The sequence below is a fragment of the Mastigoproctus giganteus genome, chromosome 2 (genome assembly GCF_048544385.1).
Source record: "Mastigoproctus giganteus isolate SK-2022 chromosome 2, ASM4854438v1, whole genome shotgun sequence".
Lineage (NCBI taxonomy): Eukaryota > Metazoa > Arthropoda > Arachnida > Uropygi > Thelyphonidae > Mastigoproctus > Mastigoproctus giganteus.
The window spans coordinates 248,868,371-248,895,694 of record NC_143576.1 but is presented as its reverse complement, the minus strand read 5'-3'; the positions used below and the strand labels follow the sequence as shown (position 1 = coordinate 248,895,694).

At 38.3% G+C, this 27,324-nt stretch overlaps 2 protein-coding genes across 2 annotated transcripts in view; one reads left to right on the top strand and one right to left on the bottom strand.

The window, feature by feature from the left end:
* The window catches only part of LOC150090365 (uncharacterized), a 314,634-nt gene that overhangs the window by 174,931 nt on the left and 112,379 nt on the right, over positions 1-27,324 (bottom strand). The gene's annotated exons all lie outside the window — the stretch shown is intronic.
* LOC150090366 (uncharacterized) overlaps positions 1-27,324 on the top strand; it is a 331,637-nt gene that overhangs the window by 235,609 nt on the left and 68,704 nt on the right. Inside the window, exons 17-18 of the mRNA XM_090387860.1 lie at positions 10,622-10,825; positions 25,134-25,232. Coding sequence (XP_090243986.1) covers positions 10,622-10,825; positions 25,134-25,232 — 303 coding nt within the window. The remainder of the gene's footprint in view (positions 1-10,621; positions 10,826-25,133; positions 25,233-27,324) is intronic.

Sequence of the window (27,324 nt, the reverse complement as noted above, 5' to 3'; positions counted from 1 at the left end):
AATGCTGTCATGAAATTTATAAAGAAAAGAGAAAACTGTGTTGGAAACAAACGATTCTTGAAGCATTTCTGAAGACGACGACTTCTTGTGCTTCCAATAAACTAACAAATGCTGCGCCAGCAAGTGTTGAACCATCGAGTGATGAACCAACAATGAGTGATGAATGAACAAGTAACAAATCATCAACGAATGTGCAGTCAATGATGAAGAATAAACATTATTTAACATTTGTATGACATAAGTAATTTGCTTGATTTTAAAGACTATGTTTTCAATTTTTTGGATAAATAAATCATTATTTAAGCACAAACTATTGTTTTGATGGATAAACTTTATTGAACATTATTATGGTAAAATTTCATTGTTGAGAATGTAACCCCTATTTTTAAAATTACATCTATGAAAATGAATCACCACTTTACGAGTGCATGCTAGGAATGAATTATAAAGTCGGGAACTGCCTGTATTCTAGACTTCATCATCAATACAATTAGCATTGGCAGAGGCATATGATGCAAGAAAGCAAGCTTATGCAGCATCAGCCAAAAAAAAAAAAACTCTCCCATTTTACCCCTTTGTTCGTTTGAAATACCTGTCCAACTGAGCCTTAAATTTATTTAGGCTATCAACTTCCACAACAAGGGATGGAAGTCTGTTCCACCAACAAACTACACGCTGGCTAAAGGCAAATTTCTGCACATTTATCCTACATCTGTCTTTCCTCAATTTTAATTTATGCCCTCTCAGGTGATTATTCTAAGCAAGAGGAAGAATCCCATTGGCATTGAGCATGCTCAAGCCATTCAAGGCTTTATACACCTCTATCAAATCACCTCGCCAGTGCCTAGTCTCAAGACACTAATTTGCAAAACTTAAGCCTTTCTTCGTAAGAGCAACCCTTTGTTCCATTCACTAATCTTGTTGCCCTTTTTAGTACTCGTTCCAGCAGCTCTACATCCTTCTTGAAATGAGGCCTCCAGACCTGTATACAGTACTCAAGGTGTGGCCTGACCATTGCTTTATACATGGGAATATTCACCTCCTTATCCCTGCTAGAAAAATTCCTGTATATCATTGAAAAGACACCATGAGCTACTCTTGCAGCCTGTCTGCACTGCCCAAAGAACTTCGTATCTGCCTGCACAATTACCCCCAGGTCCTTTTCATTCTCTACCACTGTCAGTGTGGTACCACATAGTCGATACGTTGCTCTGGGACTACTGTTTCCCATACGTAGTACGTTACATTTGTCAATGTTAAACTTCATTTGCCACATCTCAGCCCTTCTGCTCAACCTTTCCAGATCTTGTTGCAGCAGTATAGCATCAGTAGTGTCCTTAATAATCCTGAAAACCTTTCCATCGTCTGCAAACTTGGACATTAAGCTTGATATACTATCTTCAATATCATTTATAAATACAGAAAACAACAATGCACCCAACATTGAACCCTGAGGAACTCCACTAATAACATTACTCCACGATGAGCAGTGTCCATTGATTACCACTCTCTGTCTTCTCCCCCTCAACCATCCCTTTATCGATAGCAGCAAGTTACCTCCAACGCCACACTGCTCTTGGTGGGATACAAAGACTAATAGATTAACAGTAGCCACTGGCAGGGGTGAAAGGGATTCTTGCACTGCTTCTACTGGAATGAGTAGAAGCCTGGAAAACAAGATGCAAGATATTTCAGACACAGCTGGGAGTCATTGCAGTACAAGTAAACACATGGGTTGTGTTAGGGTAGCTAAGAAAAAGAACAGGTGCATGTATACTTTCGTGTACACCAATGCTAGGAGTTTGGTAAATAAATTTGATGAATTTGAGGTATTGCTCAAAGCATCAAAGGCGGATATTGTTGGGATATCACAGATGTGGTGTCACACAGATATAAAGAATGCAGAACTGGAATTTGGGGAGCACAATGTGTACAGAAAGGATAGAAGGATAGGAAGAGAGGAGGGGCTATGCTATTAGTTAAGAAATACATAAAATCCAAGGAAGTGAAGCCAGTCGACATCGCTGGACAGTGCAGTGTCGAGTCAGTTTGGTGTGACATAAGCATTGGGAGATCAAAATTGAAAGTAGGAGTGTGTATAGGTCTAATGACACTGATGAGTATAATCAGAAAATGTACAGGGAAATAGCATGGGCCAGTAAATCAGAGAGTCTTATAATGGTGGATTTTAATTTCCCATAAATTGACTGGAATTTGTGAGTTGGCCACTCACACACTAGCAAGGCTTTTGTGGATTTATTGGATGATTGTTTTCTGCATCAGTATGTTCGGGAGGCAACCTGAGGGAGTAATACTGTTGATCTGATTAACAGTAGTGATTCTACATGCATAAAAAATCTGCAGATAAAGGAACCACTAGGTGGCAGTGATCACAGTGTGCTGAAGTGGGATTTACTGAGAGGTAACTACCATCAAGGGTAAAGGGAAGGGTTATTGCTTTCATAAAGACGACTACAATGGTCTGAGACAGTATTTAAATTCTATACAGTAGAACCAACTGATGATGTTACCACCAGCAAATTCAAAATGGGAAGCATTCAAAGAACTTATCTTGGAAGCTACTAGGCTTTACATACCAACTAAGAAATATTGTTCATGGTTTAGGCCTAAATGGATGTCAGTTGAACTAATGAGACATATGGCAGGGAAGAAAAATGCTTGGGATACATAAATTCACACGTGACACAGAAGCCTATGATAGATATAAGTTGATCCGTAACCAAGTTACAAAGGAGGTTAGGCAGGCGAAGGCAGATTACGAGAAATTTTTGGCAAGGGATGCAAAGAAAAACAGCAACGAGTTATTTACTTATGTAAACTCTAGAAGGAAAGGGATGAATCAGATTGGTCCACTTCATATCGATGGTTCAACTGTTGAAGATCTTGCTCAGGTAGCTAACCCACTAAATGAATATTTTCCATCGACATTCACACATGAGGAGTTATTCAGTGACAGGAATGACAGATGTGTATTCAACTCTGGCAGTAAGCTAGATAATCTTGTAATAACTGAGAGTAAAGTGGAGGAGAAATTGTTGAAGAAAAACTCAAGAAAGGCACCCGGGGTGGATGGGATCTATCCAGTTATATTAAAGGAGGCAGCAAAGGAAGTAAGCAAACCCCGAGCCATAATTATGAGAGCTTCTTTGGACTCAGGGGAGGTACCCATAGACTGGAGATGTGCAAATGTAACCCCAATTCACAAAGGAGGATCAAAGGCTGACACAAGTAATTATAGAGCTGTTATTTTAACTTCTGTTCCAGGAAAATTAATGGAGGCACCGGTTAAAGAAGCACTGCGGGATCATCTACACAAGACATCAGTTATATACATGGACAAAGCACGGTTTTGTTACGGGGAAGTCTTGCCTGACCAATTTTATTGGATACTATGATGTAGTCACAAAAGAACTGGATGCAGGGAATAACATTGATATTATATACTTGGATCTTAGAAAGGCTTTTGATACTGTTGCACATGGAAGACTGCTGCACAATTTGGAGCAGTGTGGTATTGGAGCCAAATTGCTGCTATGGATAAACGGGTGGTTGATGGGGAGAAGTCAGAGAGTGGTAATCAATGGATACTGCTCACCGTGCACTAATGTTATCAGTGGAGTCCCTCAGGGTTCAGTGTTGGGTCCATTATTGTTTTCTGTATTTATAAATAAAATTCATGATGGTATATCAAGCTTAATGTCAAAGTTTGCAGACAATACAAAAGTTGGCATGGTTGTTAAGGATACTACTGACCCTATGCTGCTACAACAGGATCTGAAAAGGTTGAGAAGATGGGCTGAGAGGTGGCAAATGAAGTTTAACATTGACAAATGTAATGTACCACGTATGGGAAACAGTAGCCCCAGAGCAACGTATCGACTGTGTGGTACCACACTGCCAGTGGTAGAGAATGAAAAGGACCTGGGGGTAATTGTGCAGGCAGATACGAAGTTCTCTGGGCAGTGCAGACAGGCTGCAAGAGTAGCTCATGGTGTCTTGTCAATGATATACAGGAATTTTTCTAGCAGGGATAAGGAGGTGATTATTCCCTTGTATAAGGCAATGGTGAGGCCACACCTGTAGTACTGTATACAGGTCTGGAGGCCTCAATTCAAGAAGGATGTAGAGCTGCTGGAACGAATGCAGAGAAGGGCAACAAGATTAGTGAATGGAACAAAGGGGTGCTCTTACGAAGAAAGGTTATGTTTTGCAAATTAGTGTCTTGAGACTAGGCACTGGCGAGGTGATTTGATAGAGGTGTATAAAGCCTTGAATGGCTTGAGCATGCTCAATGCCAATGGGATTCTTCCTCTTGCTTAGAATAATCACCTGAGAGGGCATAAATTAAAATTGAGGAAAGACAGATGTAGGATAAATGTGCAGAAATTTGCCTTTAGCCAGCGGGTAGTTGGTTGGTGGAACAGACTTCCATCCCTTGTTGTGGAAGTTGATAGCCTAAATAAATTTAAGTCTCAGCTGGACAAGTATTTCGAACAAACGGAGGGGTGAAGTGGAAGGGTTTTTTTTTTTTTTTTTTTCTGGCTAATGCTGCATAAGCTTGCTTTCTTGCATCATATGCCTCTACTAATGCTAATGCTAAGTGACTTGGTTAGAGACCAACTTATATCTATCATAGGCTTCCATGTCACCCATTAATTTATATGTATCCCATGCATTTTTCTTCTCTGTCACATGTCTGATTAGTTCATCTGACATCCATTTAGGCCTAAATCTTGAACAATATTTCATTGTTGGTATGAAAAGCCTAGTAGCTTCCAAGATAAATTCTTTGAATGTTTCCCATTTTGAATTTGCTGTTGGTATCATCATCAGTTGGTTCCACCATATAGAATTTAAATACTGTCTCACACCACCATAGTCACCATTACGAAAGCAAAAACCCTTCCCTTTACCCTTGATGGTAGTTACCTCTCAGTAAATCCCACTTCAGCACACTATGATCACTGCCACCTAGTGGCTCCTTTATCTGCAGATTTTGTATGCATGTAGAATCACTACTGATAATCAGATCAAGAGTATTACTCCCTCAGGTTGCCTCCCGAACATGCTGATGTATAAAACAATCATCCAATAAATCCACAAAATCCTTGCTAGTGTGTGAGTGACCAACCCACAAATTCCAGTCAATATCTGGGAAATTAAAATCCCCCATTATTAGATTCTCTGATTTACTGGCCCACTCTATTTCCCTGTACAGTTTCTTATTAATCTCATTAGAGTCATTAGGCCTATAGCACACTTCTCTCAATTATGATCTCCCAATGTTAATGTCACACCAAACTGACTCGACACTGCCCTGTCCATCGATGTCGACTGGCTTCACTTCCTTGGATTTTATGTGTTTTTTAACTAATAGCATAACCCCTCCTCCCTTCCTATCCTGTCTATCCTTTCTCTAGATGTTGTACTCCCCAAATTCCAGTTCTGCATTCCTTATATCTGTGTGACACCACGTCTCTGATATCCCAACAATATCTGCCTTTGTTGTTTTGAGCAATACCTCAAATTCATCAAATTTTATCAAACTCCTAGCATTGGTATACACGCAAGTATACATGCACGTATTCCTATTCTTAGCTACCCTAACACAACCCATGTGTTTACTTGTACTGCAATGACTCCCAGCAGTCCCTGAAATATCCTGCATCTTGTTTTCCTGGCTGCTGCTCATTCCAATAGAAGCAATGTAAGAATCACTTTCACTTCTGCCAGTGGCTACTGTTAATCTATTAGTCCTTGTATCCCCCAAGCTAGCAGTTTTCCAACCCACCTAACACTGCCTCGATAGCATCAGCAAATATTCTTGCACCCTTTCTATTTAAGTCTATCCCATCCCTGTAGAAGCAGTCTCTCCTGTTAACAAGTACAAGCTGAAAAAAATTCTACCCCTTGAGCCCTGCACAATCTTTCCAGGGCCAAATTGATCGACAAAGCTCTCATTATATACTCCCTCCTATCGTGTCTGGGCAGAATTGCAGACACTTTCAAATTCAACCCTAATTCACGGCTTTTTTTCAACAGTGACCTGTACTTGTTAAGTAATTCCACCGGTCTCCTACTCTTAATATCATTAGTACCAACTGACAACCAATCCTGACAGTAACTTAAGCTTTATGGTACAAAAACCCTGAGCATGAAAGTAATCACTGAGTGTTAAGGTGGATGATGAGTAAAGCCACTGTCATTAAAGGTAAGGTAGATATTTATTTTTACCACCCATTGTTAGCTGCTGTACTCAATTATGTTAGCTACAATAAAACAGTTACAATGAAGTTGTAAACTCTTCTGGCCTTTGCCATTGAGAGTAACAAGACATTTATTTATTTATAATATTAGCAATGTTAATATTATTTCAAAAAATAGTGCACAAATATGTAATTCTGTTTTTGCTTCAAGAAAAATTACCAGTCAGTCAACTGCACGGACACAAAAATTCCATTCTGAATACAGTTATAAAGTTCTATATTGTCTGGTGTTGGGGGGGGGGAGAAGTTTGAATAAATTTAAGGAAGATTTAGAAATAATAGAGGATGCGGACAGATTAAGTGGGTAGTTTTTTTTTTTTTTTTTTTTTTGATAACTGTATAATTTGTTTGTTTGTTTGTTGTTTGGTTTTTAGGAGCATTAGCAACAAAGGCCATATTGCTCCTGGAATATGCGGTGGTCATTCCCTGAGTCAGGGAATGATTCCCTGAGTCAGGGAATGACCACCTCCATATTTGGTGGTGACGGGTCCGAACCCCAGTCTAATCAAGAAGCGTGTGCTACGCACTGTTGCTCCTTCTCACCTGGCTACGGAGGCGACTAACTGAATAAGCTTGCTTCCTTACACGATTTGTCACTACTAACCTTTTCCATACAAATGGAAAAATCCATCACTTGCCAATTCTTACCTATCTTGAAATCTTGTTCATAATCCCTAAAAAGCATTCTTTCAGTCTGAATCATTACTTATGTTAATATCTGAATCTTGGCTTATGTTAATATCTCTGGAGAAATTCCATGGAAAAATTCTAAAGAAACTTAAATGGATGATCACATTTTGCATAAAGGTTTCCTTGGCAAATTTTCATCTTTTTTTTTTTTTTTTTTTATGTAAACCCTAAACACGAGAGGTATTAAAATCTATAGTATTAGTACCATGCTTGGGTTGGAGGTTGAGAAGACGAAAGAAGATATTTGTTGACATTGGACTTGAACTTCTGTAGACTGTAATTTTCAGGAAATACATATGAAGGAAGGTTGTTCCAGAAAACGGCAGTTGAATGAATAAACAAGGACGATGAAAAGTTGGTTCTGTGAGTTTGAAGTTGGACAGTAAATGGAAGCTGGCTGGTGGCGGCACATGTTCGGACTGTTTTCAAAGAGAGAGCGGGAATTATAGAAGCCAATTCAGAAGAACAGTCCCAAGGAAATATCTGTAGAAGAGGCATGCAGCAGAAACAGTACATCTATGAGACAGTGAGTGGGGAAACTCTGTTAGATATGAATCATTAATTAACCCAACTGCCCTCTTCTGAATGGAATCAAGAAGCCTGAGAGAGGTTTTGGGGACACCACCCCAGATGTGGTAACAATATTCCGTGGTAGGGTGGATTTGTGATTTGTAAAGAGTGAACAGCTGTTTGGAAGAAAAGTAACACCGAGAGCGAAAGAGAAAACCAAGTTTTTTAGATGCAGAGGAAGCAATATTTGTTATATGCTTGTGCCAAGAGAGAGATTAGAAGTCAGGGTAATCCCCAAAAGAGATATATCATTTTGCCTAGAAATCGGAGTGTCACTAAAGAGAAGCATAGGAGCAGAAGAATCCTTTTTGTGAGATATAAGACAAGACTGAGTTTTAGAAGGATTGAAATCAACTAAGTTGTCTTTGCCCTACTGTAGAATTACCTGGAGATCGGCATTTAAGGAATTGATAGCAGATTTTCGAGAAGTTGAGCTGATTGAGCAGGACAAGGTTTCTCAAAATGGAAAGTGGAATGCAATGTGCTATCATCGGCAAAACTATGGATAGGATTTCCGGTCAATGGAAGAATGTCATTAATATACAAGAGGAAAATAGTGGGGGAAAGAACTGAACCTTGGGGGACAGCGGTATTAGTGGACAAGTTAGAAGACAGAGAGCCATCTACCATCACCCTCAGTGAGCAATCAGAGAGAAAACTGGATAACTAATTACAAAAAACAGTTGGCAAACCATAAGATGGAATCTTGTTTAGAAGTCCTTTATGCCAAACACGATCGAAAGCCTTTGAGATGTCAAGAGCAACTACTTGTGTTTCACCGAACCTTTCCATTGAATTAGTCCATAAATGGGTAACATCAGCCAGAATATCACCAGTGGATCGACACTGATGGAATCCATACTGGCGATCGTTGATCAAATGTTGATCTCCATGTAACTCTCCAGTGACATAGAAGAAAACTTAGTTAACCTGGCAGGATTGCACCTGAAATTATAACAGAAATGTCTGACAGGCACCCAACTTTCTTTTTTATTTTTGTAAAAGGATTTTTGTTTACTGGAATTCTGTTTAGAATATACCAATTTTTTTTTTTATATTTTATTAATGGTTTGCATTAATTATTATATTTGCTTTTTTTTATTTTTCTAGTAAAAAATGTTAAATTTACAAATGTCTTATACACGTTATTTTCAATAAAGAAACATTCTTCTGGAAGAAAAAAAAAAACTGTATAAATATGAAATATAACCAGAAAATATTATTCCTTCCATTTTCCAAGTTTATAAAACTGTTAAGTGCATGAAATTTCAAAAATTACATATGAAAATGTACTTCTGCTTAGTATTAGCCATATGGCTGCACCAGCCAAAAAAAAAAAATAAAATAATAATAATAATTAAGTAATTAAAAATAAAAGCAATAATAGATAAATAATAAAATAAACTCTTTTTCAACTCTCTCACTAAAAAGTCAGCTGAATAGATACTGAAGTATCTATCCAGTTGACTTTTGAATTTCTTCAAGCTGTTTCCTTAACCACCATAAGGTAACTTATACCAGTAATTAACAACTAGATGGCTAAAACAAAACTTCCTCCAGTCCAGTCTAGTCTAGTCTAGTCTAAACCAACTGCCTGTAATTTGAATTCATTGCACCAAGCCTACATATTCAAAGTCTTTCCTCATATGGACATCCTTTTGCTGATCTCAGCAGGTGTGTTGCCAGTCTTTGGACCTTTCAAGAAGCCAAAGTAGATAAAATGCTAAAAGCTGCAAACAGCACAAATTCTATCGTCATAAGAACAGTTCTTAAACGACTGTGTAGGTTGCCATAGCAGAGCAATTAAACATCAAGCTCATATGCCTGCTAAATATGGCAATGCTCTTGTACTTCCCTTATTTTGTTACCTCCTGTGTGTTCATCCTAAAGTGCAAACAATTATTTTATTTATTATAGGCCTGACATAGCCAAATGGTTGGCATAAGAGTGCACTAGTACCAAGTCACTGCTATTCATAGTAATGATTATTTACTTGTCAACACAATTAGTTGTAAACTGCACAGCCTGTTTTTATCTAGCGCTTCCAATTCACAATAAATTTCACATTTTAGTTCTCATGTACCTAGATGTGTCTATATGTTCATATTAGTTGGACTGCTGATTGAGAAGTTCTAAGGTTAGGAAATGTCTATGATGTGGTCACAAAGGAACTGGATGCAAAAAATAATTTTGATATCATATACTTGGATTTCAGGAAAGCTTTTGATACTGTTGCACATGGAAGACTACTGTACAAATTATTTTGGCATTAAGGGCAAGTTGCTACAATGGATAAAAGAATGGTTGAGTGGGAGAAGACAGGGTGGTAACCAATGGATACTGCTCTACGTGGACTAATGTTATGAGTGGTGTCCCTCAGAAATATCTAGATCTTGATATAGTGGTCAGATCCCAGCAATTTCTTCATATTTATCCCAGCCTAATCTCTGCATATCAGACAGTATAAATCAGTCCATGAAGTAAACTTACCAGAGAGTCAATTAACCAGTTAAATAAAGTTCCATAAGTGTTAAAACAGAGACAACCATGGTTTTAGGTCTCTGTATTAAAAACATGACAGAAATTCATTTACAAAAGTAAGGATTCAGTAGCTTTAAAATACAGATAATTTTAAAGAATTATCGTGGTATACTGATTTAGCTAGTCTTGAACAAAGTTATATAGTTTACACCAAATGAAGCAAGCAAAGTTGTCTTTAAAATACAATTTACATTAACACTAATAGTAGTGCAGCCCCCCCCCCATGTTGCATCAGTCAAACTAACTGATGCAGCATGGGGCTGCATTACTATTAGTGTTAATCTAAAATCTGAGTAATAACTTCCCCTTTCAAAGCTAAAAACAGCACACCAAATCTGTCTTTGCCAGGGAGTCAACAAAAATTATACCCAAGGCACAAGCATAATGTCATGATATGACAGTATTTATGCTTGTTCCTTGACAAAATTAGTGCATGAATTTATTTATTCCTTTATTGTCATAAAAATATACAGATTCAAAACCTTTTTGAGCATTCCTGTATAATGTACAGTCCATTTTTTTTATATTAATAGGCCACAATTCAGTCCCTACATGAAGCTGCAGGAAATGGAGATGAGGACACAGTGAAGGCAATTATTGTGGATAATGAAAAGCTTCTTCGGGCTCGTGACTCCTATGGAGCAGCACCTGTCCATATTGCTGCAGCTAGTAACCAATCTGAAGTTCTAGAATACTTAGTCACTAGTTTTCCTACCTCACTAAATATGAAAGATGGAGTATGTTTGTTTCATCCTTATATTGAGAAAACATACAGTATATCAATATATTAATTATAATATTTTTAAATAAAAAAGAGTTATTGGTTCTTTTGTTTTATCAAGGTAAAATGTCGTCTATTTAATTTGTTTCGTATATTGGCCCCTGGGGCTTGTCACAGACATTCTCTCAGGTATAACAAGATAGAGCCTGCTACCCGAGAGTCTAAAATATTGACTGAACTGATATTCAGGTAGCACTTGTGAGTCAAGCGGGCTGAATTCGGTGAAGTCCAGTCTTTCGGTTACAACCAAATCCTACACTTGCACCTTCATGATCATAGGACTATTAGTTACCCTGGTATAACTCCCCTTCCTCATGGTATCCACATTATAAAGATGAATGCTACCCATCTGTGTCACCAGGCAATGCTAGCTGGTAGATGACTATCATCAACTAGTACAATACCACCACTTTGCTAACTGAAAGCTTGAAGTGTTGAAATGTGGTTAGTCTCCAGAGTTTAGGCAACCTGTCCCCCCCCCCAATCTCTTCCATCATACAGTATTTGTCTTTTGAGATTATGACGGGCAACATGGCAAGATCCAATCTTTCTTAAGTTTTGAGTAAACAGCTCTAAACAGTGTTTTCAGGCTGGCTGCAGGATAATCCATCAGACCAAACCTATTGCTAACTCTAACAACCTGTTAAAGCACGCAATCAAGGCAAATGGTCTTCCAGGCACTTGCATCCCAATTTGGTGACAGTTTCTTCTCCAATGGAGCTTTTCCCTTGTGCCATTCTCAGCTTCATGTTGTTTGGCATTCCAAGATCTGCATGATTTCTATTATCCTTTTCCTTGGTTGGATTACTGTTTTAAATCTTCTGAAGTAAATGTTTGTTCAGATCGTGTCACTGAAATTATTCTTATAGGGATGAAATGAAATCCTTCATTCCACACTGCACCTTAAAATCTTGTCCTTTATCTCTTCCAATAAATGTACTCGGGCTGTTCATGACAAGAATGGTGCATATCTCAATTGGCTCGCATTCAAATTTCCATCTTCATTTTATACCTATGCTGAAGCTTGCAATGATTGTAAAGCACTTATTAATCAATTATTCATTAATAAGTGCTTTACAATAATACATGAAATAGTGAAACTTTTAATTAAATGAAACTAGATTTTAAACAGGCTAAGAGTAGAACGCTTGCTTTATGTCCCATAGTGTCATAAATCATACATAAAACAATATGGACACATAATACATTGTTGTTTTACAAATAAATAATTTTCAGAAAAGATGCAAGTTCTGTAATTTTTCACAAATAAAATGAGAAGATTAGCAAAAATTTTAGGAATGTGAAATCTTGCACTGTTTTTGTTTTTACAATTCTGGATCTAATCATGGTTCCAAAGAGCCACTCTCTAGATATTCATCAGTGAGAAGTGTGTATTTTTTTTTTTTGTTTTTCTTTGGGAGATTTTATGTGCTACATTCTGAAAAGAATTAACTTGACTAATATAATGAACCATAACATAAATCTGGATATGTGCGAGGTTATAACAAATGTTCATAGACCACATAAACCCAATTCTTGCTTTACTCTTTTTGTTAACGCTATTTCAATATAGCACTACTAATCCACTGTATATCATAATACTGCAACTGGGCCACCAGAGTTTTGTAAAGTCATGGGCAAAATATTTTCTAGGGCCTTCTGCTTTAAACAACAGTATATTACATTTAAATAAATTATTTTTATTTTTAAAATGTATATATTTTAAAACTATTTCTGTGGCTACAAAATCTTAAGAATGAATCCAAATAAACATTAACAAGTAACCTAACTTGCTTTCAAGTCAAATTGTCTATGATATCCAAGAAATCAGTTTTCTTTTGGCAAGTCACTTTCTAGATAGTACTGAGAGCCCTGTTACCAATTCATTGCTAATTACTGAACACAACTTTTATTCCATTTTAATTTTGAAAAACTTACGTTGGTCAAAGTGCAATTACAGGAGTTGCTAAATTATTTTTAATGCCATATATAGATTTGGATGTGCATTCTACACTTAGTTAAAACAAAGTATTATTCCACAGTTGAATAGAACAATATTTTGAAAATATATATTAATGTTTCTGAAAAAGTTTTAGTTATCCATGCAAAGAGTGGCATGAGTATTATAAACCTATTAGTTTGAGTCACTGATTAATGAAATGCAGAACTATCTAGACAGGAATGAAGTTATACTGCAGCTGTACTGCAGTTATACTAAGTTGTCTTTGGCCCACTGGAGAATTACCTGAAGATCAGCATTTAAGGAATTGGTAGCAGATTTTCGAGAAGTTGAAGCTGATTCAGCAGGACAGGGTTTCTCAAAATGGAAAGTGGAATGCAATGTGCTATCATCAGCAAAACTATGGATAGGATTTCCAGTCAATGGAAGAAGGTCATTAATATACAAGAGGAAAAGAGTGGGGGAAAGAACTAAACCTTGGGGGACACCGACATTAGTGGAGAAGTTAAAAGACAGAGAGCCATCTACCATCACCCTCAGTGAGCGATCAGAGAGAAAACTGGATAATCAATTACTAAAAACAGTTGGCAAACCATAAGATGGAAGCTTGTTTAGAAGACCTTTATGCCAAACACGATCAAAAGCCTTTGAGATGTCAAGAGCAACTACTTGTGTTTCACCGAACCTTTCCATTGAATTAGTCCATAAATGGGTAACATAAACCAGAATATCACCAGTGGATCGACACTGACGGAATCCATACTGGCGATCGTTGATCAGATGGAAGGTTTCTATGTAGTTTAAGAGTTGGCGGTTAATTGATTTCTCCATTACTTTAGAAAGAGTAGAAGTAATTGCAATGGGACGATAATTGGATGGGAGGGATTTGTCACCCTTTTTAGGAACTGGCTGGATATGAGCAAATTCCCAAGCAGAAGGAAAAACACCTTTGGAATAAGAAAGTGAAAAAAGGCAGCAAAGAATAGGAGTAAGTTCAGGAGCACAGGTTTTGAGAACATTGCAGAAATACCATCAGGACCTGGAGCTTTCTTAGCATCAAGATTCATCAAAATCCTTCTGATATCCTTTTGACGGAAGACCACAGGAGGCATTGAGTGGAGCATGTTGGGAATGGTGGGAGGTGTTTTACCAAGATCATGAATACATGAGCTGGAAGAAAAATGGGATGCTAGCAGGTCAGCTTTATCCTTGGCTGAAGTGACAACAGAACCAACTGGTTTGGAGAGAGGTGGGGCAAACGTTGCGGCCAATAGCTTCAGCAAGAGACTAGAATGCTCGGCTACCATTAGGGCAAGAAGCAAGTTTTCTACTCTTAGCCTGTTAAAACTCTAGTTTGGACTGATTAATAACTGCTTTACAATTGTTGCGAGCTTGGGTGTAGGCAGAAAATGAAACTGAAAAATTAGAAACAAGCCAATTACGATATGCAACATTCTTCTCTTGAACAGCCTTAGCACATTTAGCATTAGCAGAGGCATATGATGCAAGAAAGCAAGCTTATTCAGCATCAGCCAAAAAAAAAAAAAAAAAAAAGCACAACCACTACTCCCATTTCACCCCTCCTTTCGTTCGAAATACCTGTCCAGCTGAGCCTTAAATTTCTTTAGGCTATCATCTTCAACAACAAGTGATGGAAGTCTATTCCACAAACCAACTGCCCGCTGGCTAAAGGCAAATTTCTGCACATCTATCCGACATCCGTCCTTCCTCAATTTGAATTTATGCCCTCTCAGGTGATTATTCTGAGCAAGAGGAAGAATCTCATCAGCATTGAGCATGCACAAGCCATTCAAAGCCTTATACACCTCTATCAGATCACCTCGCCGATGCCTAGTCTCCAGACTCTGTAATTTGCAAAACTTAAGCCTTTCTTCTAAGAGCAACCCTTTGTTCCATTCACTAATCTTGTTTCCCTTCTCTGTACTCGTTCCAGCAGCTCTACATCCTTCTTGAAATGAGGTCTCCAGACCTGTATACAGTACTCAATGGTGTGGCCTGACCAATGCCTTATACAAGGGAATAATCACATCACTATCCCTGCTAGAAAAATTCCTGTATATCATTGACAAGACACCATGAGCTACTCTTGCAGCTCGTCTGCACTGCTCAGAGAACTTCATATCTGCCTGCACAATTACTCCCAGGTCCTTTTCATTCTCTACCACTGTCAGCGTTGTACCACAGAGTTGATCTGGGGTTACTGTTTCCCATATGTAGTACTTTACATTTGTCAATGTTAAACTTCATTTGCCACCTCTCAGCCCATCTGCTCAACCTTTCCAGATCCTGTTGCAGCAGCAGCATAGCATCAGTAGTGTCCTTAACAGCCCTGCCAACCTTTGTATCATCTGCAAACTTGGACATTAAGCTTGATATACCATCATCAATATCATTTATAAATACAGAAAACAACAATGGACCCAACACTGAACCCTGAGGAACTCCACTAATAACATTAGTCCACGTTGAGCAGTGTCCATTGATTACCACTCTCTGTCTTCTGCCACTCAACCATCCCTTTATCCATAGCAGCAATTTGCCTCCAATGCCGCACTGCTCCAATTTGTGCAGCAGTCTTCCATACGCAACAGTATCAAAAACCTTTCTAAGATCCAAATATATAATATCAAAGTTATTCCCTGCATCCAGTTCTTTTGTGACATCATAGTATCCAATCAAATTGGTCAGATAAGACCTGCCCTTAACAAAACCATGCTGTGTCTGAGCTATAACTGAATTCTTGTCCAGATGATCCTGCAGTGCTTCTTTAACCAGTGCCTCCATTAATTTTCCTGGAACCAAAGTTAAAATAACAGCTCTATAATTACTTGTGTCAGCCTTTGATCCTCCTTTGTGAATTGGGGTTACATTTGCACATCTCCAGTCTATGGGTACCTCCCCTGAGTCCAAAGAAGCTCTCATAATTATGGCTAGGGGTTTGCTTACTTCCTTTGCTGCCTCCTTTAATATAACTGGATAGATGCCATCCACCCCGGGTGCCTTTTTTATGTTTATTCTCAACAATTTCTCCTCCACTTTCCTGTCAGTTATTAGAAAATCATCTAGCTCACTCCCAATGTTTACTTCATCTACGACATTCCCCTTCCTGAATAACTCCTCATGTGTGAATGTAGATGCGAAATACTCGTTTAGATTGTTAGCCACCTGAGCAGGATCCTCAACTGTTGAACCATCAACATCCAGTGGACCAATCTGATTCATCCCTTTCCTTCTTGAGTTTAAATAGGTAAAGAACTCTTTTCTGTTTTTCTTTGCATCCTTTGCCAAGGATTTCTCATAATCTGCCTTTGCCTGCCTAATCTCCTTTGTGACTTGGTTACAGACCAACTTATATCTATCATAGGCTTCCATGTCACCCATTAATTTGTATGTATCCCATGCATTTTTCTTCTCTGCCACATGTCTCATTAGTTCATCTGACAACCATTTAAGCCTGAACCTTGAACAATATTTCTTGGTTGGTATGTAAAGCCTGGTAGCTTCCAAGATTAGTTCCTTGAATGCTTCCCATTTTGAATTTGCTGTTGGTAACATCATCAGTTGGTCCCACTGTATAGAATTTAAATATTGTCTCAGCCCATCTTAGCCCATCATTTATTGGAAAACCATGCTTTAGATATAGGACAAGATTTTAAAGTGGAGTGCGGGATAAAGGATTCCATTCCTGCAAGAATAATTTCACTGACAGGATATGAGCAAACGTTGACATCAGAAGTTTTGAAACAGCAATCCGACCATTAGCATTAGTAGAGGCATATGATGCAAGAAAGCAAGCTTATTCAGCATCAGCCAAAAAAAAAAAAAAAAAAAAACACACCACTCCCATTTCACCCCTCCGTTCGCTCGAAATACCTGTCCAGTTGAGCCTTAAATTTGTTTAGGCTATCAACTTCAACAACAAGTGATGGAAGTCGGTTCCACCAACCAAACACCCGCTGGCCAAAGGCAAATTTCCGCACATCTATCCGACATCCGTCCTTCCTCAATTTGAATTTATGCCCTCTGAGCTGATTATTCTGAGCAAGATGAAGAATCCCATTGGCATTGAGCATGCTCAAACCATTCAAAGCCTTATACACCTTTATCAGATCACCTCGCCGGTGCCTAGTCTCCAGACTGTGTAATTTGCAAAACTTAAGCCTTTCTTCATAAGAGCAACCCTTTATTCCATTCACTAATCTTGTTGCCCTTCTCTGTACCCGTTCCAGCAGCTCTACATCCTTCTTGAAATGAGGCCTCCAGACCTGTATACAGTACTCAAGATGTGGCCTAACCATTGCCTTATACAAGGGAATAATCACCTCCTTATCCCTGCTAGAAAAATTCCTGTATATCATTGACAAGACACCATGAGCTACTCTTGCAGCTCATCTGCACTGCTCAGAGAACTTCATATCTGCCTGCACAATTACCCCCAGGTCCTTTTCATTCTCCACCACTGTCAGTGTAGTTCCGCAGAGTTGATACGTTGCTCTGGGGTTACTGTTTCCCATATGTAGTACTTTACATTTGTCAATGTTAAACTTCATTTGCCACCTCTCAGCCCATCTGTTCAACCTTTCCAGATCCTGTTGCAGCAGCATAGCGTCATTGGTGTCCTTAACAACCTTGCCAACCTTTGTATCATCTGCAAACTTGGACATTAAACTTGATATCCCATCATCAATATCATTCATAAACACCGAAAACAACAATGGCCCCAACACTGAACCCTGAGGAACTCCACTAATAACATTAGTCCACGTTGAGAAGTGTCCATTGATTACCACTCTCTGTGGTAATCAATGCCACAATGCCACACTGCTCCAATTTGTGCAGCAGTCTTCCACGGAAAAGAAGAAAAGAAGTCTCGCAGGTCATCCCATTTTGCATTCTTGTAATGCCAAACAACATGAAGTTGGGAATAGCCATGGGAAAGAGGTTCCATTGGAGAAGAGACAATCACCAAGTTGTGATCTAAAGTGCCTAATGGACCTCTCACTTCGAATGTGTACTTAGAAGGGTTGTTTGTGAGAAAAAGATCAAGCGTATTGGCTGTATGATTATGATTGTCCGGTATTCTTTTACGTAAATGAATAATCTGTGCTAGGTCATTAGTAATTGCAAAAGCCTAAGCATCTCGACCAGCTGGGTCGGTGTGACAGGAAAATGGAAGCCAGCTGGAATTGTGAACATTAAAATCACCAAGGAAAATTACTTCACTGTTAGGAAAGTTGGACTGGAGAAAGTCAAGTTGCAAAGAGAGGAAGTCAAAGAGCTCCAAGTGATTAGTGGAGTTGGGAGAATGGTAGAGACAAGAGATGAATTTGACACAATGAGGTAGAGAGATTTTAAGCCAGAGAAGATCAAAGAGAGGAGATTCGAAATTGCCAAGTCTCTGACAGGGAATATCAGATTGGACATCTGAGATGATCAGCAGTTGAATCAACCAATAACTGAGATTCTGTCAGAAAAAGTAAATGGGGTTTGGCAGACTGCAAGTGGAAATGGACATCGTTGAGATTAGAACTGAGACTACGTATATTTGTGGAATGAATTAGGAAGTGCTTGAGAGGTTTAGATCTTTTCGCAGATAAGCTTGCTCTATTAGTTTGACAATTCATGGTGTATTCAATAGTAAGAAAAAGTGGGTTGGACATGCTGTATGAAGTAATGAAATTTTTGGATATGGCGTACACGTGGTAAGAATATACTCAGATCCTTGACATAACGTGGCCTCGACAATGCTCCCCGCATACACACTACTCGGACTCCCTCCAGTCACTATCTGGCAGAGTACACGTAGCAAGATTATACACTAGCTGATCCGGAAGCCTCCTAGAGAGTTACCAATAGGTTCGATCCGGTGTACTAACTAGCGACCGGCCTGCGAAAACTGTTTTAGAGCTGTACCCTCGAAATGTAAGGAATAATGGATCTCGCCACGACGTTCATCATAACCTCAAAAGTCATCAATCATACTCCATGATGGAAGAGATAGGGAAGGTTCAGTGCTGGACCTGTTTTTTGTTTAAAGTATTTATTAATGATACTGATGGAGGCATACCAGGCCTAATATCTAAGTTTACAGTTGATATGAAGGCTGGCAGGGTGATTAATGATAGTAATTACAGTAAGTTACTGAAACAAGATCTAGAAAAATTGGAAGAAAGGCTAAGAAATGGCAATTGAAATTTAATGTTGACAAATTTAAGATACTGCACATGGGCTGCAGTATTCCCAGATTTACCACTTAAAATAGTGTAGAACAAAAAAGACATGAAGGTAACTGTGCAGTCAGATATGAAGTTCTCTAAACAGTGCAGACAGATGGCCAGGACAGCTGACAGATTTTGGCAGTAATATACAGTAATTTTATCAGCATAAGTAGCATCTCATTGTGTACTGGTCGTCTGCAAGCCTCATTTTAGGAAGGATGAGGATCTGTTGAAATGGGTGCAGAGAAGAGAAACGAGATTAATAAGGAGAACAAAATGGTGCTCTTTTGAGAAAGGCTTCATTCCTGCAAATTGCAGCATCTGCTAGCTTTGGGGGGGGGGGGGGGTTGACAGACTAAAAGATAAACAGCAGTCACAGGAGAGGCAAAAGTGATTCTTGCACTGCTTCTGTGGTAATGAGCAGCAGCCTAGAGAGCAAGCTGCTGGGGATTTCAAGAGCTGCTGGGAGTCATCATGGAACAAGTAAATACACGGGCTATGTTAGGGTAATTAGAGTAAGAACAGGTGCATGTAACTAGCATGAACACCAATGCTAGAAGTATAGTAAATAAATTTGATGAATTGAAGTGCTGATCAAGACATCAAAGGCAGATATTGGTTGGGATATCAGAGACATGGTGTCATACAGATATAAGCAGTGCAGAATTGGAATTTGGGGAGTACAATGTGTACAGAAAGGATAGACAGGGTAGAAAGGGAGGAGGGGTTATGCCATTAATTAAGAAACAAAATCTAAGGAAGTGCATCCAGTTGACATGGGTGGACAGTGCAATGTTGAGTCTGTTTGGTGTGACAATGGGAAAGGGAAAATGAGAGTAGGAGTATGTTATAGGCCAAATGACTCTGATGAGTACAACAAACAGTTGCGCAGAGAAATAGAATTCCAGTAAATCAGAATGTCTTGTAATGGGGGATTTTAACTTTCCAGATATTGATTAGAACTTGTGGGTTGGTGACTCGCATACTAGCAAGACTTTTATGGATTTATTGGAGGATTGTTTTCTATAGCAACACGTTCGAGGGCAACCAGAGAGAGTAATACTCTTGATTGGATTATCAGCAATGATTATTCATGCATTCAGAATTTGCAGATAAAGGAACCACTAGGTGACAGTGATCACAGTGTACTGATGTGGGATTTACTTAAAGATGTAACTACCACCAAGGGTAAAGGGAAAGGTTTTTGTTTTCGTAAAAGTGACTAGAGCGGTCTCAGACAGTTTTTAAATTCTATACAGTGGGATCAACTGATGATGCCAATGGTGAATTCTAAATGGGAAGCCTTCAGGGACTTAATCTTGGAGGCTACTAGGCTTTTCATACCAACTAAGAAATACTGTTCAAGGTTCAGGTTTAAATGGATGTCATATGAATTAATGAGATCTCTTGGTCAGCCTGTGTTGCAACACTCAGTATTGTATCTGACTCAGGCTGGCAAGCCTCAGAAAATAGCTTCCAAAGGTCACACAAATAACATGTGATTCACAGGTATTGAAAACTACTATTCTAAACTTATCCCTTGAAATGTATCATTAATCATATGATTCTAGTATTTTTTTTTTCTTTTTTTGTTCACTTAAATATTCAGAAATGTGCAGTTAGTATCTGTCTATCTGACTTAAACAATTTGAAAAATTATCACTTCAGTTACATTTCACTTGTTTTATCAGTCTTCAAAAAACTGTTAACTTAGTAGAACTAAGGTCAAAAGAACTTCTTCCCCTCAGGATGGCAATATCAAACTTCACATACTTAAATTATATGTTCCCAGTAAATTCATTATCATATTTCAATACCTTTCACATGTGCCCTAAGAAACTAGCAAATAATGAGAGCTATTGATAGAAAATCATGAAAAATTTGTACCTTCTAACTAAATACAGTATAACAATCAAATACAGCACAAAATCCAGTCCCATCAACTGAAGGATCCTACTGTCTGTAGCCATTTATAAATGGAATCATCCAGCAGCATAAATATCAAATAAATTTTGCACATATAAAATAAAGGTTATTAAAAATAAGAATCACTCTAGTTTACAATTCCCTACAGCTGACAAAAGATTAACCAAGGACCTAAGGTGGTGCAGGCAGCAGTGAAAACTACATTGCCTGAAAAACTTTCCTGGCCATGAACTCAAAGAAATTACTGACTTTTCCATTATATTGGTAGAAATGTAAAAAATTAATAAAAACGCCTTGCATGTCTCAAAAAAATAATAATAATAATAATACTCCACAAAAAAAAAAAATAAATAATAATAATAATAATAATACTCCACAAAAGGAACGGCCTCCGTAGCCGAGTGGGCAGGAGCGGGAGTGCAGTAGCACACGCTCTTTGAGTAGACCGGGGTTCAAGCCCCTGCCTGCTGAATACGGTCGATCTGCCAACCCGCACTGGACCAGCGTGGCAGATTATGGTCCACTTCCCTCAGCATGAATTGTTGAGGAGGCTTCCACCCTGCAGTGGGTTGATAATGGCTGCACTTTACTTTTACTCCACAAAAAAGATTTAATGTAAAATACCAGATAAAAGGGGGAAAAGGTATCCTGTGTGTTATCAGACACTCAGTCTAAAACACTGTTGGATCCAAGATCTTTCTATTACAGAAGATTTAGGAGAAGTCCAGTTGGCCTGCCTCCCTAAAATCCACTCATGCACACCTTCTCGATGGTAAGCCCTGTCAGGTCAATTAGGTGGCAACGAACGTGTAGAGTGGTTCTCTTCAAGACCCCTGGTCAGCGTGAAGAGGAAAAGACCAAACCCTCCACCATATGACAGCATGACAAAACAAATGGCCCTCAGTCCCCAGCGGCTTCCACTCCCTCTCTTATGGCAGCCAGAAGATCAGAGTAGAAGCAGAGGGTGCTAAGAATCTCTAGGTACGACCAGGCTGCCGTGCACGGAAACTGAACTTGGCCTTTTACAACGTAAGATCACTCATCAGTGAAGACAGGATATTAGAGCTGGAAAAGAAATTAGAAAATGTGAATTGGAATATCATCGGTTTGGCTGAAACAAGAAGAAGAAATAAATCACTTATAAGTTTATCAAGTGGAAATCTGCTGTACACCAATGGAAACAGTGAAAGGAGTGAAGGTGGAGTTGGGTTTCTGGTCCATAAAGATTTAAAAAACAACATTTTGGAATTCAAAAGTACATCACCAAGGGTGTCAAGACTAATACTCAATATTTCTAAGAGGTACAAGCTAAAGGTTATGATTTATGCACCAACATCGATCCATGATGATGAAGAGGTTGAAGAAATGTACACCATCTAGAGTCTTCTAGATGTGCAGAAAACCCACTACACTATTATTATGGGGGAATTCAATGCTAAGGTGGGAAAAAGACAAAACAGCGCAGAAAGGGGAACTATAGGAAATTTTGGAATTGGTGAAAGAAATGAAAGAGGTGAAAGACTTGTGGAATTTGCAGAATCTCAAGGATTGTCAGTAATGAACACTTTTTTCAAGAAAAGGGTGAACAGAAAGTGGACATGGAAGAGTCCACATGGATTAACAACTAATGAAATTGACTTCATCCTCACTAACAGAAGATATATTGTGAATGATGTTACCGTCCTGAATAAGGTAAATGTTGGAAGTGATCACAGAATGGTAAGATGTACACTTGATATAGATGTAGGAAAGGAAAAAACTGACTCGAGTAAATAACACAAAGTACTTTGAGATAACAAAAGAGGAGAAAAAGCAGTAAGTACTGGAACAAGTTTAAGCTTCTGTAGACTGCTCAGGACCAAGATATCAATGAGGAATATTACAACTTTCTGAAAGTGATAAAGCTCAAGAAACCTACCTATAGGGAAAAAGAAATCCAAAGAAGAAAAAATTAGTCAAGAAACACTTGTTATGATGAACCGAAGGCGAAAAATTAACAGCAAGATAAACACTGACAAGAAGAAAATTGAGTATACTGAGTTATGCAGAGATATTAGAAAGAGACTCAGAGCAGACATAAGATTTAACAAAAGAAAAGTAGAACAAGCATTAAGTGAAAACAAAGGATTTAAATCAGCAGCCATGAGCAGTAATACAGAAAGACAAATGATACTGAAACTGAAAAAATAGCGAGGGTGTACTTATAAACAGCAGAGAAGGCATAATTCAAATAGCAGAAGACTACTATAGAGAATTATACAAGGAGTGAGGGAATGATGCCAGCAGTAGGGAAGATGGATTGCAAATTAGCAACACATACGACACACCCGATATTCTTCCTGATGAGGTAGAACATGCATTGAAGAAAATGAAGAATCAGAAAGCCCCAGGGGAAGATGAAGTTACTGCAGAGTTGCTAAAATTGGGAGGAAGAGACATAACACAAACACTGGCAAGGCTCTTCACAAAGTGCATTAGAAAAGGTGTGATGCCTAAGCAGTGGAATAATGCAATCATAGTTTTGCTGCATAAGAAAGGAGATAAATCAGAAATTGGAAATTATAGACCAATTAGCTTGTTATCCCACATCTACAAGTTGTTCACAAGGGTCATTACTAACAGATTAGAAAGAATACTTGATGAGAATCAACCGAAAGAGCAAGCTTTAGGACAGAATTCTCAACTATGGATCACCTTCACGTAATATCACAGCTAATGGAGAAAGCAAATGAATATAAAACACCATTATGCCTGGAATTTGTGGATTATGAAAAGGCATTTGATTCCATACAGCATAAGGCAATTTTTCGGGCACTGGAAAGACAAGGCATAGATTTTGAAGAAATCACATATGATTTTGAAGAAAATATATGAGAATGCTACCTCCTTTATTAGACTAGACAAAAACAGTAGGAAATTTAAAATCAAGAAAGGAGTTTGACATGGAGACAACATCTCCGAAGCTGTTTACTGCTGCCCTTGAGGAAGCTTTCAGAAGATTAGATTGGTTGTAGAAAGATGTCAATGTGAACGGAGAGTACCTAAACCATCTACGAATTCCAGATGATATTGTGGTCATAAGCCACGATCCCAAAGAATTAGAGGAAAATCTTAATCAATTATGCACAGTTAGTAAGGATTTTGGACTAAAGATGAATATGGCTAAAACAAAAGTAATGATGAACAAGTATGCCACAGAAAGGGAAATGATTGAAGGAGCAGTAATTGAAAAGTTGGAGTCATATACTTATCTGTGACAAGTTATTAGCTGTAATAATGATAAATGGCTGGAAGTCAAGAGAAGAAGAAATTTTGGATGGATAGCATTCAGGAAATATAGTCACATACTGAAGAGCAATATCCCAGTTTGTCTGAAACGTAAAATAATGAACCAATGTATACTCCCCACCATGACTTATGGAAGTGAAACTTGGGCACTCACCAAAAGAATGGAAGAGAAGCTGAGAACTACACAGCGAAGAATGGAACGAATTATATTGGGACTCAGACTGTTAGATAAGAAGAGAAACACATGGATTAGGCAGAAAACTCAAGTAAAGGATATTCTTATCAAAACTAAAGAACTAAAATGGTCTTGGGCAGGACACATAGCTCGAAGACATGATGACAGATGGACTAAGAAAATAACAGAATGGTACCCAAGATGAGCTAGAAGAAAACCTGGAAGACAAAGGCGGAGATGGATAGATGAAATTCATGAGTTTGTGGGTAGTAAATGGATGTCCAGTGCTCAAAAGAGAAGGAACTGGAAAGTTGCTGGAGAGGCCTTCATCCTGCAGTGGATTGAAAATGGCTGATGGTGATGACCAGATAAAAGCAAACATGCTTTCCAACCTTCATTATTGTTATGTATTAGTAATAAATAATTAAAAATTTAATGCTATTTTTACAAGTGTACATTGTTTCTTTTTACTAGAATGTAACAATACATTTATTTCATTTTAAAAAAAAAATGTTTTCAATATAACTAATAGTATACTTATCCCTCAATGTAACCATCCTATTGTATATCACACTAACCTTCCAAACTGATTCTATAATAAAAACCTCTATAAAATAAATAACTATTAGGGAATTAAATAACTTCATTCACAAAGGATTTTATTATATCTTAATAGACAGGAAAAACAGCCCTACATATAACTGCACAAAATGGAAATTATGAGCTGTTCAGAATGCTGAAAGAAGCTGGTGGTGATCCAAAGATACTCGACCAGGTAAAGTTATACTTGTTGCACTAAGTTTTTGAAATACACAAAAAGATTGAAAAGTTACTGTGCTTTTTATATAAATGATTTAAATATCAGAAATTAATTACAAAGATTATCAGTATATGATCAGCAATAATGAAACACAGTTTCTTCCATATGCTTAGGAGAGACTACCCTCCCTTCTACATAATATTAGTGGTTTAGCTGAAATTAGCATTAGCATTAATAGAGGCATTTGATGCAAGAAAGCAAGCTTATGCAGCATCAACCAAAAAAAAAAAAGAAAAAAAAAAAAAAAAAATCCACTTCCACTTCACCCCTCTGTTCGTTCAAAATACCTGTCCAGCTGAGCCTTAAACTTAATTAGGCTATCAACCTCCACTACAAGGGATGGAAGTCTGTTCCACCAACCAACCACCCGCTGGCTAAAGGCAAATTTGCGCACGTCTATCCTACATCTGTCTTTCCTCAATTTGAATTTATGCCCTCTCAGGTGATTTTTCTGAGCTAGAGGAAAAATCCCTCAGAATTGAGCGTGCTCAAACCATTCAAGGCTTTATACACCTCTATCAGATCACCTCGCTGGTGCCTAGTCTCCAGACACTGTAATTTGCAAAACTTAAGCCTTTCTTCGTAAGAGCACCCCTTTGTTCCATTCACTAATCTTGTTGCCCTTCTCTGTACTCGTTCCAGCAGCTCTACATCCTTCTTGAAATGAGGCCTCCAGACCTGTATACAGTACTCTAGGTGTGGCCTGACCATTGCCTTATACAAGGGAATAATCACTTCCTTATCCCTGCTGGAAAAATTCCTGTATATCATTCCTGCAACAGGATCCAGAAAGGTTGAGCAGATGGGCTGAGAGGTGGCAAATGAAGTTTAACATTGACAAATGTAAAGTACTACACATGGGAAACAGCAACCCCAAAGCAACGTATCAACTCTGTGGTACTACACTGACAGAGGTAGAGAATGAAAGGGACTTGGGGGTGGTTGTGCAGGCAGATATGAAGTTCTCTGAGCAGTGCAGACGGGCTGCAAGAGTAGCTCATGGAGTATTGTCAATGATATACAGGAATTTTTACAATAAAATTCATTTAAACAAACCATGTGGTTAAATTAGTATTATTCACATTTAATTGAATGAATTTTATTTAACTAATTAAATGAATGTTGTTGTTGTTTAGGAGCATTAGCAACTAAGGCCATATTGCTCCGGGGATATGCAGTGATCATTCCCTGACCTTTCCGCATCCTCCGTATTTGGTGATCATGGGCTCGAACCCCGGTCTAATCAAGAAGCGTGTGCTACGCACTGCTGCTCCTGCCCACCTGGCTACGGAGGCGCCTGAATGTTGTTGTGTTAGAGGTTTATTGGCACAAACGCCTCCTGGGTCAAACTGTGTCCGACTAGTTCTTCAATGTTATATTGTTTAGAGATTATTATATAATCTTTATGCATTTCAAGTAGTGAAGCAGTTCATCAAGATTTGTTTCATTACAAAGAATGTGTGACAAGGTTAACAGTTCCGGCAAGACCAATGATTCTGGCATGCTGTTTTAATAATTATGTTATAATCTATGTAAGATACTTTCAGGTTATTATTATTAGCCATATGATACAAGGAAGCCTGAGGCTTATGCTGCATCAGCCAAAAAAATATAGAGGGGGGGGGTTAAAAGGGAATCACAAAGAAATCAAGAAAGAGAAGAATGATGATATCCAGCTCTCAGGACCCTGGGTTTGCCAAGCCCATACTTGGGGTAAATATAAGGAAGTAAAGGAACAGGTTGTTTATGGTGGGGGTAGGAAAGCTAAACCAGATTATGAGAGGTCCTTGCTAAGAATGCAAAGAAAAGTAGCCAAAAATCCATTTCTTAGCTACTTTTCTTTGCCCACTAGATATGAATAGCATAACACTTCGTCCTTATGCTATGTTATATCATTGTTAAGCTATTCATATTTAGTGGGTCAATGTAGCCCACTACATATGAATAACATATCAACCGATGAGCCTCTTCAGATTTCTGACAAACAGAATAAATACTTTGCATTTACATTCACACATAAGAAAGTTTTTAGGGATGGGAATACCAG